Source organism: Schistosoma haematobium, chromosome 3 (genome assembly GCF_000699445.3).
Source record: "Schistosoma haematobium chromosome 3, whole genome shotgun sequence".
In the NCBI taxonomy this organism is placed as follows: Eukaryota; Metazoa; Platyhelminthes; class Trematoda; order Strigeidida; family Schistosomatidae; genus Schistosoma; species Schistosoma haematobium.
This window is the reverse complement of record NC_067198.1, coordinates 43883495-43903942: the sequence shown is the minus strand read 5'-3', so window position 1 is coordinate 43903942 and position 20448 is coordinate 43883495. Positions and strand designations below refer to the sequence as shown.

At 36.8% G+C, this 20448-nt stretch overlaps 1 protein-coding gene across 1 annotated transcript; it reads left to right on the top strand.

Moving 5' to 3' along the window:
• Window positions 1–15023: 15023 nt before the first annotated feature.
• On the top strand, window positions 15024–16909 carry MS3_00000150 (uncharacterized protein; the record flags this gene model as incomplete). Its single annotated transcript, XM_051208034.1, has 3 exons — window positions 15024–15135; window positions 15681–15834; window positions 16726–16909. 3 exons carry the CDS (start codon window positions 15024–15026, stop codon window positions 16799–16801), a joined length of 342 nt encoding a protein of 113 aa, XP_051069953.1. The 3' UTR covers window positions 16802–16909.
• Window positions 16910–20448: the final 3539 nt, after the last annotated feature.

Genomic DNA, 20448 nt, shown 5'->3' with positions numbered 1-20448 from the left:
AAACTCTACATCATAAAGTTTACGTATTTCGTTCTCCAAAGTCTGTAATTTACTGGTATGATTAACAACTTTCTTCCTATGTTCCGAATATGACGCAGGTCCAAAAACCGTCCACCCCAGCAACGTTTTCACAGCGTACGGGTTCTTCCTTCCACCCAACCGTTGGTCTAACACCCAATGTGCTTCTGGTACGTCGCAACCAATCAACAGTAGAACTTCTTCAGAGTCTAGACTATCTATTGGCACATCGCTTAAATGCGGCCACTTAACTAGGTTGTTCATCGCCGACTTTGTTGGCTTATGACCTGGTATACTTGCTACAATCAGAGCTCCTTCAATCGTAACATGTTCAGATCGATCTAAAGAATATACCTCAAAAGGCGCACTCGTGACCTTCATTGTTCTATTACCGCCCACAGTCTCAATTACCACTGATGCTTGGTCTTCGCTCAGCCCGAGAGACCTCAAACAGTTTGATTTTATCGGTTACACATCAGAACCGTTGTCCAACAGAGCATAACCCACAATCTCGGCTTTTCGCGATTTCAACCGTACAGTAATCATGCCTAAACACACTTGACTGATTAGTGATTTAGTATATCCGCAACAATTCGAGATACCAGGTTTATCACTTTCGCTGTGCAACAAAGAATGGTGTTTCTTTTCACAACCATTAACGTTACAACGTTTTGTCAGCTTACATTCACTAACTCTATGTCCTTGTCTAAGACAGACGAAACAGATACCCTTGCTTTTAGCGTGAGGCCATCAGTCTTGAACTGTAAGCGCTAAGAACTGTGGACATTTATAAATAGCATGGACTTGGGAACACATACTGCATTTAGTTTTCGTTGTCGAACTATTCCCTCTCTCCGATCGAACGTGACAGTTCGTCTTTACGTTATGTCCTTTTGTTGAACGACTTGCTAACCGTCCAAATCTACTACAAGCCACTCTCGCACGCGATGCGATAAACTGAGTGAGTTCGTGAAACGTCGGCTCTCTATCATCTTCGGTCAATTTATCCACCCAGTCCGCCCACTGGGCTTGCATATGTTGAGGCAAGAGTCTCACTATTCTTTCCAAAGTAACTAAGGAATTAAGATCAGAGGTATAATTCATCTGTTCCAAGACCATAGCACAGTTTTCCATTTTAATAGCCAGTATATTCAAAATTCACAGCATTGAATAAGTCTTCTAATGTTTCCCGAGCGATTGAATGAGACTGTCCGAACAAACGTTTTAGAATTTCCCTTGCTCTCTTATAACCAGAGGATGCTTCCATCATGACACAACCCTCAATAGTTGTTTTCGCCTTGCCCTTACAATAGTGCATCAAATAGAGCAAACGTTGATCATCATCCTTGACCCTTGATTCTACATAGGTCTCAAACTCCGTTAAAAACTTCCAATAACTTCTAGGTTGACCGTCGAAATAACTTAACTAAATCTTGGTAACTCGGGACTTACGAAAGGCGCCGTAGGCATCACGCTTTTCGCTTGCTTCACGTCTAAACTAAGGTTTTCTATGCCATCTGCCATTATATCAAAACTAGATTCACTATAATTACAATCGTCCCTATGAGAATATGAACCATGACACATAGAAGCATCATAAGGCACTTGTCTTGATCGAGGGGATACATACTTTTGTTCATCTCTTTTAACATCCACGAGCCTTGGACTTAATTTCCATCGACGATTGTTTGGCATCGCAAGTGAACGACCAAATGTTCCCAGAGACAATTATTGGAATCAACGAAACGAAAGCCAAACGAATTCGACCAAAATATTTGTTTAGAACTGTAAGGTTCAAACTACGGTTTGGATAGATGAATAGCCTTCCAGGTACGTTAGACACGCGCCCTTTCTCGTCGAAATCAAAACAAGTAATCAGGTAAATAGCGGTTCTATAATTCATCATAAATTTAAACGTAAATCGTTACCTAAACAAGTATTACCACCCGGCTATTCAACCAATAATTGTTCAATCAATAAATTCTAAATTACAGTAAATAAAGGAGTTGATAAAAGATGACGGAAAATTACCAGTCACAACAAATCAACGTTATTCTATCCTGACTGGAAAGAACACACAAAAGGAGGAGCAAATCAATATGGCCACCGCCAAGAACAAGTGCCAAGTAAAACAACGCAGATGCGGTTCAGGAAGAAACACAAACTTAGTGAATGCGTAATAAAAACAAAAACTATAACAAAAATACAAATATTAACAGTTCAAATGTAATCAAAATACAACAATGTACAACTAAGGGGATCAATAGAAACAAAGTACAAGTATATACATGGAGGGATATTCACCAACACACAAAGCATTCAAAATGGATCTTACAGTATACAATAAATGATTTCTACGTTCGTGTTGTAGTTATTCCGTCTTCATTAATTGCTTCCTGAGATTGCGATGATTGCACTGGCATACATAGGCTAAAATATTTGACAAAAGAGAAGAAATCAAGTTATGTTACTAGCAATCGAGTATTAAATTGTTTTGTAAACAGAGTAGATTTCGAATGATCTCATACATTTAAATACAACAGAGGCTTTGATAGTACATCTTTTCAACCTCAGTCTTAGTGTGCAGAGGTGCTCTGCCACTCATTCATATTCCATAGTGTCCACATCCATTCTCGACTGCTACGTTCGAAAAAAGTCTATACGTTTCTCAAATGCATCAGGCATACATTTTTCAAATCTCTCTCCTGTGTTACTTGTAATCTTACCAGTTCCCGACGATTACGTTATTTTAAAAGTGTTTGCACATCTATGGATGTCTTTATTATTAGTGTAAGAACTATCTATCTTTTCGCAAATTACCGTGTGATAAATGGCTGCGAATAGAGTGATGCAGTCTGAGTAAGTGACATTATGACATGGTCAGTACTCATTGCTCAATCATTTTCAAACATTCATTACTAGTTCTGGTTGATGAAACGATGATTTCCGATTAGTCGTACTTGTTAATTTCTCATTATAATGATACTCAGGTAGCCGCATTAAAGTATTTCTCTACTTAATTCCATTTTATTTCGAATCATTTCCTGTGTCACAAGTAGTTCATTATGGGTCATGGAGGGATTACCTCTCATGACAATCAGTAGAATTATCAGTTATCTCCTTGAAGTGTATATACAAATAGGTAGAGAGACAGATAGATAGTTAGAAAAATAGAATGCGCTATCATGTTCATTTAACTAATTCACATTGTCAGAATAGTTTCTATTTCGTTCTTTGATATGACTACTTTATCGTATATGCGGTATAAATGCATTTATCACTCATTTCCATAGATTATCTTTCTCATATTTAAGAATTTACCTAGAACCTTCACGATATCCAGATCGAGTTGCTATTTCTACTTCACTTGGTGATGCTAACGAAATTGTTGTAGTACAATGTCTGTTCTTCATTTTCAATATACCATTAGAGTTGAGTGAAATATCCATTCCGTCCACGTTAACATACATTTGTCCTAAAGTTTAAAAAGCAGTAAACTATGATTAGTGAGGCTACAACGTAAGACATGTTGATTGAATTGTGAATCATATCACAAATCCCCTCGAACTGTGTATTACTATTACTATTACTATTACTACTACTACTCCTTCTACTACTACTACTACTACTACTACTACTACTAATTCTACTACTTCTACTACTCCTACTACTACTACTACTACTACAATTACTACTGTAGTGGATAGAGATTTGATGAGGACAGCCAGTTTATTGTTTTATTTAGAATCACACAATGCCTGTGTAAAATATGAAAATCTTACATTTAATACATCACTTGCATTCTTCCTATCCTGTTACTATTTCGACTACTCTTCGTTTCCCTTCCTCTTCTCTTCACCCCACTTTTTAATTGGTGGGTATTCTACTTCCAATTCCTACTATCTACTAATTATGTGTGTCCGTGCATACCACACTACCACACTACTACTACTACTACTGACAATAACAATAATAATGGTAAGTATATTAATAATGAATAAATAATTCACATACCTGTCTCGTCAAACTCAATTGGTACTGCAAATGTGGCTGATTCAATTTTCATTATGCTTAATGTGCATAAAATCACTACAGCAATATACAATTTGCACATGTGGAATATCATTCCTACAGTTGATATTAATAGTAGAAAGCATCACAGTACGACTGTTATTTTCATGAAAATAAGGAAATATTAAATCATCTCTGTACAAAACTAACCTAATTTAATACACCATTTGATCATGTTAATTTGATGTTCTTAATGCTGAATATCGGTACAAAACTGTTCTCTATTTCCTAGCACCAAATTCATCTATATTCACTCATGGTCACTTTGATATTTTCTCATTTATACATATTTATAGAGTGATTATAATCAGTGGACTGTGTATGATCTACACTAGAATTATGTACTGACTGGGGACTCCCATATTAGGACGAAACAGCTATCAAGTGCTTCCAGGTTTTCCATGGCGGTCTAGATTTAATTGACTCATGAATTCAACTATTAGATATTAATTTATTTGGAGAGACGAACAGTCAATGTCAAGTTTACGTTTCATGATTAACTTGGATGAAAATGTTGTGGAGTTGTCAATGAACCTTGAAATCTTACGTTATTTCATTTTGCTTCTCATTAGTAGTGCAACAGTACACCTGTTCGACAATCATCTATTCGTACAATCTACCCATTATGTGCAGTTTCGGAATCTATTTCATTGTGATCGTTGATCCATAAATGCCCTTGACCAGTTTAATATTTTCACATGTTTATAGAGTAAAATCTGATAAAGATCGTATTGACAACATTAGTGTTCGCTCATATGTGTTGTCTTAGTCTTGAATTCAACAAACGAATTCTTGTTTCGTAAGTGGGTTATAATACGTATTACATACATATTACAGACATAGAGTATACTGATGAACCAATACACTTGTGTACCTGAAATAAACTCATTGTAATGCATCTCCTAAACTTCTATGAATTACCAAGTCAGAAGATAGGTAAACAAGCTCAGTCACAGATTACATTTCATTATGAAAATATTACAGAATAACTTACTGCAATTGTCCTATTATTGTTAGAGATATGACTTGGAGGAGTGAACAATTTATACAGATGAATTGAACGATAAGCCAATGAAAAACCGTTGTATGAGATTAAATGTAAGTTATGAACCATAATGTGCCGACATAAACTACAGTTTTATACGAAAAAACCACCTAACGACTCAATGTAACAAAATCTATAATGTAAATAATAAGGGTTATTTGTTGATCAATGATTAGATAATCCGATTAAATGATTAAATGGAATTTACATGACATTTTGGAATGTTTTTTGTTTACAAATCCGCCGTTCATATGTATTCATAAATATGTCTGAGTGAACTCGAATTACATCGTTTTCTTGTTTACGTAGTAGCTGTATGGCAGTGATGCTTGCATTCGTTGATGTTCGATCAAAGACATATGTACTGATCGAATGGTAATTGATAGATAATCAAAGTAATCAGTGTTATTCCAGACCGAACGGCACGTAACATTTGGGTAGGCACTATCAAATTACCAAATGTTTCGTTGATCAAGGGATTAACCTTACAGTTGTACTTCAGAGCAACCTAATAGGACATCAATAATAGGAGTTATTTACCGATCAATTATTTGTTAATCCGATTAAATGATTGAATGGAGTTTGCAAATCATTCGTTTATGTCATACTAATTTACATTTTTAATACTGTTTATATTTAAGTGCATCAGAATGCAAATTTATGGCGATTGTTTTTATTTTAATAATTGAACTTATGAACGAAGCTAAGCTAGAACACCGTTGAGAAACTGGAAGCACTGGACGACCTTTTCGTCTTATTAAAGGACGCCTCTGTGGTTCAGAGGTAAGCATTTGCGTGCGAGTCCAAAGATATTTAGGGTTCTGGTACCGCTCATGAACTGCTGATGAATGCCATACTAAGAAGAAACAACCTTCCAGTGCTTCCAGATTTGCAATGGTGGTATAGATTAGATCGATTCACAAGTTCAATCGTTTATTGATATTCAGTCTTCAGTAGTAAGGATATTACGTCAGTGAAGCTGTGTTAAACCTTGCAGCTTGAAGTCCTTAGAAGTTCTAGAGTCTTCTTGAAAATGTTTACTGATGGGAGACACAGAACGTTTTTGAGTAAGGCGTTTCAGTCACTGACCATTCGGTGAGAAAAACGAAACTTTATTTTTAGTTTACATGATCGGATTTTTGAACCTCCTTGCTATGACCTCGAAGATTACTATTTCTAGGGAGTGCTGATAGTTAATACATATCAACGAGCAAATCGCTGTTAAAGATTCGAAATGTCAACATAAGCTAATTTCACGTTCCATGATAAGATGGGGGAAAAGTTTCATTCTTCTCAAGAGCTCAACTTTAGGTGTTTGGAAAAATACCCCTCGTTAACATTGTTTCCATACGCTGAACACTCCCAAATGTGCCATTATCTCTAACAAGACATCAACCGGATACTTACGTACACTAAGCTGGGTGTGGTTTCGCATGTATGGAATATAAAATTCGAAACATTTCCTCGTCAAATCATTTGGCTGCTTAGAACAGTGATCATAACGTTCGAGAACGTTTGGTGGCTGCTGCGTTACGATGTGTAATTGTTTTAAGTCACGAATTATTATTAGCCACAAGTCTTCGTATTTGTGCAGTCATGGATGCGGTGAAATGTTTATAGTATACTGGTAATTATTACCATGTCTGGAATTAATTTTTACTCCTCAACATGGCGACTATCTAACTAATTCGTCTATGTCAGCTTGGATATTGAGCTTATCATCCCAACTACCTAATGTCCTACAGATTACAACATCATCTGTAAACAATAATGTGGATGACTTAAGCAATCGCGCTAATTCATTGACGAGGAGAAGAAAAAATAGAGAACATAAGTTTATTTCTTGGGATACTCCAATTCCGACCGTCTTACATTCAGACAATGTCCAGTTTACACTCACAATCTGTCTTTGGCTGCAGAGGAAGTTTCTTATCCATGCTTGTATGACAGCTGTTATTTCAAATGTTGAGAGCCCGTATATAAGTTTTAGATGGGAAAACTTACCAAGTGCTTCACTTTAATATATGAACACCACGTCAAGACATAGACCATTAGCTTGAGCTGTTGTCCAATCCTTTCGCGTAGTCAGTAATTAAGTTGAACATGAATGCTTTGTCCGAAATCCGTGATTTTCAGAAGTTAATAGATTATCGATAAGTCTTATCGATTAAACGCTATATTTATTTCCTAAGCTATTCCGATGACCCGCACACTAGAAATACACAGCGACTTGAACACCAGAGACAAGACGCAACTATGAGAGAAAATACTTTATCCCAAGGTTCATTTTATTACAGAAAATATAGGGTTTTTATAATATATCTAAATGTCCTTGGGTCGCCGGAATATTCTGGAATGCTACTAAACATAGTAACACTGTAGTAGCCAACCAATCAGAGCTTCCACATGTGACGTTTCGCTACCTTGATATTTCTGGCCAAGACTCCAAATGAACGCTGATTGGACGAAACACTTCATAGTGTTTCTTGATGCTTGCTTGTCTTTTGCAAGCGATTTCTGGATCACCTCAACACCTCCCCTCTTTCAAAAAATAAAACTTCTTCTTCGGGTCTACCTGCAGCTTTGTAACTGGTTTCCTGCGGCGTTCGGACTTCTTGGGTATCCGGCGTCTATGAGTATCTGTTGGGGTTCCTGTCATTGGAGTATCTGTAATTATATCCAGCGAAAGCCCCACTTGACTATCTACCCTGTCTAGAGTCCTTTTCTCTCTGTGTATTTGATCAATGTGTCTAATCCACACTCCGAAAGTCCCACGCAATATATACAAAACATTCCCCATTCTTTTCTCAATAACTCCCGGTTACCAACGATTTTTTCCAAAGTATGATTTGACGAGCACTTTATCACCGACTTTAAAACTACGAATATTCTGATTTTTTCTGCGTCCATCCATTAGTTTAGGTGGTAACACGACGTTGAATATGGTTCGGATACTTCTTCCGAACATCGCTTCAGCAGGGGATTTTCCATCTGGAACAATAGGGTTGGGTGTAGTTCTATAAGCCGTTAAGAATTTCGTAATAACCTGAATTGTCCCCTCTCCTTCCCCTTTCAGTAGTGCTCTTTTGAATGTGTCCACGAAGCGCTCTGCCTGGCCAATTGATTGAGGGTGATACGGTGGAGATCGTGTGTGCACAACCCCAATAACTTTGCAAAAGTGCTTGAATGATTCTGCAGTGAATCGTGAGCCGTTATCGGTCACTAAAGTCTCCGGAACTCCAAAGCGGCTAAACAGTTTGGATAACTTGCTGATTGTTTCACTGGCTGTGCAATTCACCATGGCGTAGATTTGTGGCCATTTTGTGAGTGCGTCTACTATGACTAAATACATTCTTCCTCGTATTGGACCGGCGAAATCTGCATGCATCCTCTCTCAGGGACTATTCAGCTTTTCCCATTGTTGCGGTTCACACTTGTTTGGACTTTTGGCTGCTTGTAGGCACGATGAATGATTGTGGCATCTGGTTTTGATATCTTGATCCATCGTAGGCCAGTATGCGTAGCCTCGAGCCAACGCTTTCATCTTATTGATACCAGGATGACCGCTGTGGAATTGTCTCAGAACCTTGTAGCGTAATACTTTTGGAACAATAATTCTGTCATCAAACATAATACATGAGTCGACCATCATAAGTGAGTCCCGTCGGCGAAAATATTGTAGCATTTCTCTTTGAAAACGACGGTTCGGCCACTTGGTGAGAAGATAACCACTAACCTCTCCTGAAGTCGTGTCATTTTCCGTGGCTTTCTTGATGGCCTTGAAAGTAACTGGTAAACCATCAACTGCGTCTTCCAAAACTCGATGTACTTCTGTTTCCGTCTCGATTGCTGCCACCAAAGTGTCTTCTTTCTGTTTTATTTGTGAACCAATCAGTCTAGATAAAGCGTAAGCTTGTCCAAAATCAGTAGTGGGCTGGTACTTGATTTTGAAGTCATAACCCGAGAGTGTAGTTCCCCAACGTTGCAGTCTGTTTGCAGTGTATACAGGTATACCTTTCTTCGACCCAAAGATGGCTAGTAATGGTTTATGGTCAGTTAATAGTGTGAACTGACGTCCAACTATCATCGTGTGAAATTTCATGACAGCGAAGATAATCGACAATGCTTCCTTCTCGATCTGACTATAGTTACGTTTTGCTGACGTCAACGATCTAGCTGTGTATGATATCGCTTTCTTGGATCCATCTGGCATGATGTGAGAAATAATTGCTCCAATGCCGTAGTTTGAAGCGTCTGACGCTACTACAATGGGTAAAGATGGATCGTAATGGGTGAGCAGCAGATCCGAGACTAGTACTTTCTTGATTTCATCGAAAGCGGCCTGGCAAGTTGCAGACCAACTCCATTTTACATTCTTCGCCAGAAGGTTATTTAAGGGGGCACGTAATTGATAAAGGTCCGAAATAAAATCTCCATAATGGCTAACTAGTCCCAAGAAGGATCGTAGTGTGGGGACATCCGTTGGTCTGGGCATGGTTTTCACTGCCTTGGTATTCTCCGGATCTGGTCTTCTGCCATCTTTGTCGATTATAAATCCAAGGTAGCGTACTTTTTCTATACAGAAGTTACATTTCTCTGGACGAAGCCGGAGTTCATATTCGGCTATTCGCGACAGCACCTGGTCGAGCTTCTTTTCTAAGTCTATTCTACCTACTCCCATAATTATTATATCATCCAGGTAAGCTGCAGCACCTGGGACATCCTGTAGCATAGTATCCATCATTTGCTGAAATATGGATGGGGCCGTCTTTACTCCGAATGGCAGTCGGTTATACCGGAATAGACCCTTGTGTGTGTTTATGGTAAGCATGTTTTTAGACTCGTCAGCAACAGGGATTTCTAAATAAGCCTCTGATAAATCCAACTTTGCAAAAAGCGAGTATGTTGTTTATTAATATTCAAGGTTACGTACTTTCTTTGGTGGCAACTTCGTGCTTTGTTATGTGATACCAATATTTTGTTGGGTGGAGCACTATATTTGTATTTCTTTGAGTAAGGTTTCAAGAAATGTTGTTTATAGTTTCTTCTCCTGTAGAGGTTTTCTTTCTGCCCCTTCCGATGAAATTTGCTACAACGATGTTCTTTATATGGGCAAAACCACTTATAGTGCCAACCTCCACACGCCCAGCATGGAGATGATGGTTTGTCGCTGTTATTACGACAATTATGCGTACAGGAACCTTGAGAGGCCTTTCTGTTGACTGCATTGATGTTATGGGAACAGTTATCGTCTTCTACCATCGAGGTATCGTGCTTCAAGTTCACTAACCTTTTGCACTCGGTAGTTGCCTCCTGCAGGGTCATGTTAGGGCAGTGTTCGAGTTTGCTTAGGATTCTGGTTCGGATATCAGCATCTCCGGGTGAACGCAGGCTACAGATAAATACTAAGCATTTAAACTTATCTTCAGACATGGACGACAATCTGAACGTCTCAAATTCTCGGTCCACAGTTCCTGCATGCTTCACCTAGTCATCTCCTGGTTCTTTCGTTATTTTCAAGCATTGATAACGGATATTAAATATAGATGATTGTTCTCCGAAGATTTGGACAGGGTTTTGACTGTTTCATCAAAACTAAAATCTCGTGGATTCTTCGGAAGAATGAAGTTGCTATAGTCCCAAGTTTTCTAAGAATTATTCTGACTTTTGAAGCATCATCCAGTTTGCAAAGATTAATATAAAACAAATCTTCATACTTCTTAAACCACGACTCAAAAGTCACACCTGCTAAACCATCAAAATTAAATTCATGGTTGAAGTTAATGTCTGAATCAGTATGTGATACTTGAGATTAACTAGAATCGGGGTTTCTCTCAGACAGGCAGAATTTCTGCATCAGGGTTTCCATGATTCTAATTTTGGACTCTTCAAACTTCTTTTCTTGACGCACCATATAGGCTTCTAATTGCTCCAAGGAAATATTCATTGTAGTTTTCACCGCCGTCGGCACTGATAAGTCTTATCAAATAAACGCTATATTTATTTCCTAAGCTATTCCGATGACCCGCACACTAGAAATACACAGCGACTTGAACACCAGAGACAAGACGCAACTATGAGAGAAAATACTTTATCCCAAGGTTCATTTTATTACAGAAAATATAGGGTTTTTATAATATATCTAAATGTCCTTGGGTCGCCGGAATATTCTGGAATGCTACTAAACATAGTAACACTGTAGTAGCCAACCAATCAGAGCTTCCACATGTGACGTTTCGCTACCTTGATATTTCTGGCCAAGACTCCAAATGAACGCTGATTGGACGAAACACTTCATAGTGTTTCTTGATGCTTGCTTGTCTTTTGCAAGCGATTTCTGTATCACCCCAACAGTTATACATGATTCACTATATAAGCCTTAATTATTTTTTCAAATAACGCAACTAACATGTTGGTTAGACTGACACGTCGATATTTATACATGGTCTGTTTCTCTAACTGTAGCGTTCTTCCAATCATTTAGGGGATCGAATGTGGGAAGTGGACATATGGAACATGATCGTGTGTGTTCCTGAAATGGAGTTTGCGAAAAAAGGCAGTAATTGTGTTTTTAACTCATCAGAATCCGTTTTCTCGCTCAGTCACATGTAAAGGTACTATAGCTGGTGTCAGTTCAGGCCTTCGGAGCCTAACATCGAATACCGGACTACCCGAAAACCATGAATCTATAGATTTCTTGTCCCATTTTGCATTCGAATTTTTAACTCAATAGTGGCATTCTTCCACATGACCCTTATCCAAAATATGCAATGCTAATGGGAGTTAAGCTTCCAACATATATTCTGTTAGGTATGATTTAATTGGGTATACATTTTCGTGGTTAGGTAACTGACTCCAGTTAGATTGTTTGCTGTTTGTAATAGAATTAAACATCATGGCTACTCTTGTATATGATGATCGACCGAAATCCTGTTAATGAATAACGGAATTAAAATAGGTTAAATACGAGAATGAGTTCTGAACATATGTATTTCATACAGTCATTGATCTGAACAGACAATCAGTAAAACGCAGCAAAGAAAGCGAAGCAGACTGAACCGAAGCGCAGGCGAAAAGGCGAGTGAGCCAACTCCATCTAACCAAGCGTTGTTGAATGTTTATATTTAGACAAAAATAAGTAACAGACACGTGATGAATAAGGTAAGCAATGCACGCACGTACAATCATATAAAAACTGTCAGTGTCAATAAGCGAATAAGTGTCAAGGACAAAATGTAACTTGTGAAACTAGAATAACCTATGTGTGCTTGAAATAAGACATTCCATGCAAATTGAGTCCCAGGGAGATGCTATCGCAGAACACTTGAAAAGCAGTTAAGTGACGTCTTTGGACAAACCCTCTATGCTGTCCAGAATTGCATCGTTTATTCTAATCTCTACATCACCCGTGAGTGTGTCAAGGATAAGCTGCCGCATTGAGCTAAATCATTGAGTATTTGCGCGTTCAATTGCTTTTTTTACAACAGGTTCCATTCGCCGCGCAGAGCAAGCGCTTCCCAAACGCAACTCCGAACATTATATTTTGTATCTTTCCAAAGGTGAATTATATCTTTTCATTATCTTTCTTCGAATTCTCGACAGTTAGGCAACATTTTTCAACATGTGATTTGATTTTATAGCGTGGCGTGGAGTCGCGGTTGATTATGATCACCACTACAGGAAGACTACGTGCCAGTTAACCGATAAGATCCCCCGTAGGCCAAATATCAGAAGGCAGTTGATGGCTGCACTCGAGATGTATTTTTTGGCAATCTGGTGTTATCGAAAGAATACCGAGATCGTGCCAGGGTACAAGTGTGGTTAGTGAGCGTAACCGAATTCTCGCAAGGTCACAATCAACAAAAGAATGTATGTGTTTTGGTACAGTTAAACAAACAAGTACGGCAAAACAATCCCTGGTACAATTGGTTATAATACTGGTTGTTTCCATTACACAAATCGCTTTCCGTTGATAAAAGTAGGTCAGTACAATATAATCACCCTCACATGTTTAAATAGACTATTTCATTTGGTGCTTAACAATTAACATGATTGTACGGCTTGAGTGAGGTAAGTTCACTCGTTGAATTATCCATAAATCCTTCTAATATGACTCCATATGATAATTTAGATAGCCAGACATTCTTCTGAATAAACAGCACCATCAAGATCACTATAAAAAATATAAAACTATTCCCAAACATTTCTCAAAACCAATACTGATACCAATTTTTATTCGTTGACAAACACGTGTCTAAATAAAACGCCTATCAGTGATAAGCCACCTGAAAAAGCATTCTTTATTATAGATAATGAAAAGAAAAAGACAGTTGACAAACGTGATGAACCACTGATATCATTGTTTAACTTAGACAGTTAATGTTACATTACGTTGCTCTGAAGTACAACTGTAAGGTTAATCCCTTGATCAACGAAACATTTGGTAATTTGATAGTGCCTACCCAAATGTTACGTGCCGTTCGGTCTGGAATAACACTGATTACTTTGATTATCTATCAATTACCATTCGATCAGTACATATGTCTTTGATCGAACATCAACGAATGCAAGCATCACTGCCATACAGCTACTACGTAAACAAGAAAACGATGTAATTCGAGTTCACTCAGACATATTTATGAATACATATGAACGGCGGATTTGTAAACAAAAAACATTCCAAAATGTCATGTAAATTCCATTTAATCATTTAATCGGATTATCTAATCATTGATCAACAAATAACCCTTATTATTTACATTATAGATTTTGTTACATTGAGTCGTTAGGTGGTTTTTTCGTATAAAACTGTAGTTTATGTCGGCACATTATGGTTCATAACTTACATTTAATCTCATACAACGGTTTTTCATTGGCTTATCGTTCAATTCATCTGTATAAATTGTTCACTCCTCCAAGTCATATCTCTAACAATAATAGGACAATTGCAGTAAGTTATTCTGTAATATTTTCATAATGAAATGTAATCTGTGACTGAGCTTGTTTACCTATCTTCTGACTTGGTAATTCATAGAAGTTTAGGAGATGCATTACAATGAGTTTATTTCAGGTACACAAGTGTATTGGTTCATCAGTATACTCTATGTCTGTAATATGTATGTAATACGTATTATAACCCACTTACGAAACAAGAATTCGTTTGTTGAATTCAAGACTAAGACAACACATATGAGCGAACACTAATGTTGTCAATACGATCTTTATCAGATTTTACTCTATAAACATGTGAAAATATTAAACTGGTCAAGGGCATTTATGGATCAACGATCACAATGAAATAGATTCCGAAACTGCACATAATGGGTAGATTGTACGAATAGATGATTGTCGAACAGGTGTACTGTTGCACTACTAATGAGAAGCAAAATGAAATAACGTAAGATTTCAAGGTTCATTGACAACTCCACAACATTTTCATCCAAGTTAATCATGAAACGTAAACTTGACATTGACTGTTCGTCTCTCCAAATAAATTAATATCTAATAGTTGAATTCATGAGTCAATTAAATCTAGACCGCCATGGAAAACCTGGAAGCACTTGATAGCTGTTTCGTCCTAATATGGGAGTCCCCAGTCAGTACATAATTCTAGTGTAGATCATACACAGTCCACTGATTATAATCACTCTATAAATATGTATAAATGAGAAAATATCAAAGTGACCATGAGTGAATATAGATGAATTTGGTGCTAGGAAATAGAGAACAGTTTTGTACCGATATTCAGCATTAAGAACATCAAATTAACATGATCAAATGGTGTATTAAATTAGGTTAGTTTTGTACAGAGATGATTTAATATTTCCTTATTTTCATGAAAATAACAGTCGTATTGTGATGCTTTCTACTATTAATATCAACTGTAGGAATGATATTCCACATGTGCAAATTGTATATTGCTGTAGTGATTTTATGCACATTAAGCATAATGAAAATTGAATCAGCCACATTTGCAGTACCAATTGAGTTTGACGAGACAGGTATGTGAATTATTTATTCATTATTAATATACTTACCATTATTATTGTTATTGTCAGTAGTAGTAGTAGTAGTGTGGTAGTGTGGTATGCACGGACACACATAATTAGTAGATAGTAGGAATTGGAAGTAGAATACCCACCAATTAAAAAGTGGGGTGAAGAGAAGAGGAAGGGAAACGAAGAGTAGTCGAAATAGTAACAGGATAGGAAGAATGCAAGTGATGTATTAAATGTAAGATTTTCATATTTTACACAGGCATTGTGTGATTCTAAATAAAACAATAAACTGGCTGTCCTCATCAAATCTCTATCCACTACAGTAGTAATTGTAGTAGTAGTAGTAGTAGGAGTAGTAGAAGTAGTAGAATTAGTAGTAGTAGTAGTAGTAGTAGTAGTAGTAGTAGTAGTAGAAGGAGTAGTAGTAGTAATAGTAATAGTAATAGTAATACACAGTTCGAGGGGATTTGTGATATGATTCACAATTCAATCAACATGTCTTACGTTGTAGCCTCACTAATCATAGTTTACTGCTTTTTAAACTTTAGGACAAATGTATGTTAACGTGGACGGAATGGATATTTCACTCAACTCTAATGGTATATTGAAAATGAAGAACAGACATTGTACTACAACAATTTCGTTAGCATCACCAAGTGAAGTAGAAATAGCAACTCGATCTGGATATCGTGAAGGTTCTAGGTAAATTCTTAAATATGAGAAAGATAATCTATGGAAATGAGTGATAAATGCATTTATACCGCATATACGATAAAGTAGTCATATCAAAGAACGAAATAGAAACTATTCTGACAATGTGAATTAGTTAAATGAACATGATAGCGCATTCTATTTTTCTAACTATCTATCTGTCTCTCTACCTATTTGTATATACACTTCAAGGAGATAACTGATAATTCTACTGATTGTCATGAGAGGTAATCCCTCCATGACCCATAATGAACTACTTGTGACACAGGAAATGATTCGAAATAAAATGGAATTAAGTAGAGAAATACTTTAATGCGGCTACCTGAGTATCATTATAATGAGAAATTAACAAGTACGACTAATCGGAAATCATCGTTTCATCAACCAGAACTAGTAATGAATGTTTGAAAATGATTGAGCAATGAGTACTGACCATGTCATAATGTCACTTACTCAGACTGCATCACTCTATTCGCAGCCATTTATCACACGGTAATTTGCGAAAAGATAGATAGTTCTTACACTAATAATAAAGACATCCATAGATGTGCAAACACTTTTAAAATAACGTAATCGTCGGGAACTGGTAAGATTACAAGTAACACAGGAGAGAGATTTGAAAAATGTATGCCTGATGCATTTGAGAAACGTATAGACTTTTTTCGAACGTAGCAGTCGAGAATGGATGTGGACACTATGGAATATGAATGAGTGGCAGAGCACCTCTGCACACTAAGACTGAGGTTGAAAAGATGTACTATCAAAGCCTCTGTTGTATTTAAATGTATGAGATCATTCGAAATCTACTCTGTTTACAAAACAATTTAATACTCGATTGCTAGTAACATAACTTGATTTCTTCTCTTTTGTCAAATATTTTAGCCTATGTATGCCAGTGCAATCATCGCAATCTCAGGAAGCAATTAATGAAGACGGAATAACTACAACACGAATGTAGAAATCGTTTATTGTATACAACGGAAAAGTTGGCTCTTTTTTATCTCATCATCGACTGTGCTTGATTTTTTGTTAAACTCATTAGATTAAATTATAATTCTCAGCATCACTTGTCGTTCTATTAGTTTGTTTACTGGTAATCACATTTCACTGAAGAACATGTACTATGCATACTGCATGAGTGACCAGCTATCATGTCAAACGATTGTTGGTTTATCCGTTAATTTAACAGCACAATGAAAATCACTTTTAGATTTTACATGAAGTACAACGTATCTAACTAACCTTTGATAATCTATGTTGGATCCCGGAAATATATCCTATTCTCGATGTAACAATACTCAAAGTTTCTAATAATTTACCAAAATATGGTTAAAATTATATGACTAAATTTCTATCTATGAGTAAAGCTGAATTTTAAAAATTACAGATACAATATAAATGTTGTATTCAACACCAAAATGATAGTAGTTGTCATGAGATGAACGTTACTTGTAGACTGCTCTCTGAGATAACTTCAGCGAAGCCTCCAGAGGCCCAAAACTAGCCAAAGAGTCCTAGCCAATCAGAGCACGATGGAGCATTTTAGAATTCCAACGTGGCGTGTTACCATTTGTCAGTAGCATAATATGTCGTTAACGGATTGTCCGAAATATGATGTTGACTTAACAAACGCTAACATCTATAAATACCCATGATTTTCTGTACAAAAAGGAAACTTAGAGTGAAGTATCCCTCTCATACTTTGCGTCTTCTCTCTGGTGTTCAGGTCGCTGTGTAGTTCTAGCTTGCAGGTTGCCAGAATAGCTTAGGAAACGAATATAGAGTTCAATCGACAAGACTTATCAATAAAAACCACAAATGAGTTCACTTCATTAACAAAAATTCCTCTACACGTGATTGCATCAACGGCGTATTATTTATTAACGATCCGCGCCAACACTGCAACATAGTATGAGAGCGCCCTAAAGGATGTTATAACACTATGATAATGTTCAATCAGAAGCTATGGTCAATAAAACAGAAGAACAGACGGCGGATATAGCGTTTATACTCTAGCAATCGCGGTACCGTATGCATATAATCAAGCAAATATATCCGGTTCTTCACAATTGATACAGAGAAACAAAAGATATTCAGTATAAGTGTGGTTTTATATAAATTGTGACAAATTATTGAAACAATATAAGTTCTATTTTGTCGTTACAAAGATCAATGGATATACATGTCACAATATAACTCCGCCCCTCTATGGCATATATCAGTGTAGGCATGCCCAAAGTAAACTCTAAATGCATTGGAGGGAAACAAATTATTGCACGACACACAGCAAACTAGTGTATAATAGTAATAATGTTATAATATTATTAATAACCATAATTAAATTGATGGTTTACCGAAAAATATTAAGACATGTTTATATCATGTAAACAATCAGTGATAAATAAAAATAATATGTTTGTAATATCCCAATGAGTAGAAAATTGGATTTTCTGACGTTTCGTGACTTAGTGTAAGTCACTTCTTCAGAGAATAAATAACCAATTTAAAATTAATCCAAGCTTAAATAGTACAACGGAACAATGCAATAATAATATTGGATCAATCAAAAACAGGTCTGAACAAGTTGATTTCTTGTCATTTCTGTCAGGGTGATCCATAAGTGATAAGTATGTATGTGATAAAATAAACGAGTACAACAAAGTTGAACATCGTTACACACTTAATATTGAACTTCATATGGATCGCATATACATGTTTGGATAATATAATGAATTCATCACTAGTAATAGTACATGAGAAATGATTTATTACTAAAAGCTGTTTGCAATTAAATGTTATTAGCAACTCTGTTAGTATATAGATGGAATTAGGAACTAAATTTGTGGGAGCTGTAACTTTAGTATCATCCATAGTGTTTCAGACTCTACGAAAGCAAGTTTCATCCTGTCAATTGAAACTGTCTTCTTTATTCATTCTTCTTGATTGTGAAATAGTTTGCTTGCCTCTCCACTACTTCATAAGGTCAATCACAAGGGTGTTGTAAAGGACGTTTTACAGAGTCAACACGAATAAATAAAAATTTACATGTATCTAGATGCTTTCTAGTTTGCTCTTTTAAGAAAACTGGTCGAGGCGTTACAGGCCTAATGTTATTCATATGGTTCATTAGTCTTTCGCAAGAGGAAGTGATGTCCGTACATAGAGATGTGCCCTTACACATTACTATTTGACCAGGCAAGGTTAAAATAGTTCCGTAAAGGAGCTGTGCAGGTATGTATTGGAGATCCTCTTTAATTGTAGAGCGTGTGCTCAATAAGTTCAGAGGTAGGAATTCACTTTATCCGGTTGCATCAGGTTGTACCATCAGTGGGCGTTTTAGTTGTCTGTTGGCTCGTTTCACCAGTTAATGTGCTGCTGGGCGGTATGCTGTCGTAGTGATTTGATGGATTCAAAAAGTGTTTACAAGCAGCATAATCAGAATCATCCGACTGTAAACGTGCAATGTCTAAGAAATCGATTACTTTGATGTAGCAAATAGCATCGACGTCGAGACGTGATATAGTATTTGCCACAACTTTTGACTCGGCTTTTATAAACTGCATATTGATCGAGAATTGGGAAATATAATTTAGTTGTTGAATTTTTCTTGGAGAATAAAGATCGCGTTTAGCATCAAGGCGTCAGTCGAAGGTTTATGATTAGTGAGTATCTCTACATTGCAGTAAGTGTTTAAAATATTTAACTGCTAAGTAAATAGCCATTAATTCTCTACCAGAAGTGCTGTATCGCGTTTCAGTTGGTCGTAGTTTATTTGAGATGAAACCAAGTGGATATATTTCATTATTTACTCACTGCTGTACTTTACCTACTGCTGCTTGGGGCGCGTCTGAACACATAATAAGTGTAGATTGCGGTTCAGAACATAAGTACGTTAGCATGGTAGCAGACGTATTTACTGTTCTAGCTACAGAAGAAGCGTCTTTCGCTTCGGAAGATGATAGGAACGTTTTGACTTTGCCTTTTGACACCCCTGTTAAAGGTCGTGAGATGGCTGAGCAGTGTAGAATAAACCGACAATAAAAATTAATCATCGCCAAGAAACATCGGGATTCATTCAACGAACCTGGTCCTGAAAGTTTTTTGATGGCATTATTACATCGTCGAGATAAACGAGAACGAAATCTAGGCCGTTAGTGGCCTCATCAATAAATCATTGAAATGTCTGTGCAGCGTTATTTAATTCAGATTGCGTTCCCAGAAACTCAAACAAACCAAATCGAATGATAATGGCAGTTTTTTGTGTATCCTCGGATGATACTGGCATCTGACGGCACGCTCGAACAAGATCGATTTAAGAAAAAAATTGTTTACCGTGTAGCGTAGGCGGAAAGTCGTGCAAACGGGGAATGGGGTAACGATCAGGTAACGTTGAGTTTTTCGGCGACCGATAATCACCACAGGGTCGCCAATGCTGATCCCGCTTAGGTACTGCACGGATTAATAATATATATTCAATGGAACAAAAACTACCAGTTTCATGGTCATATAGTTAATGAGTATTATGCCAGTTCAACAAGATGTTCATAAATGTATATGATATAGTGGAATAATATAAGCCTGATACAAGATCATATCGATCTTAAA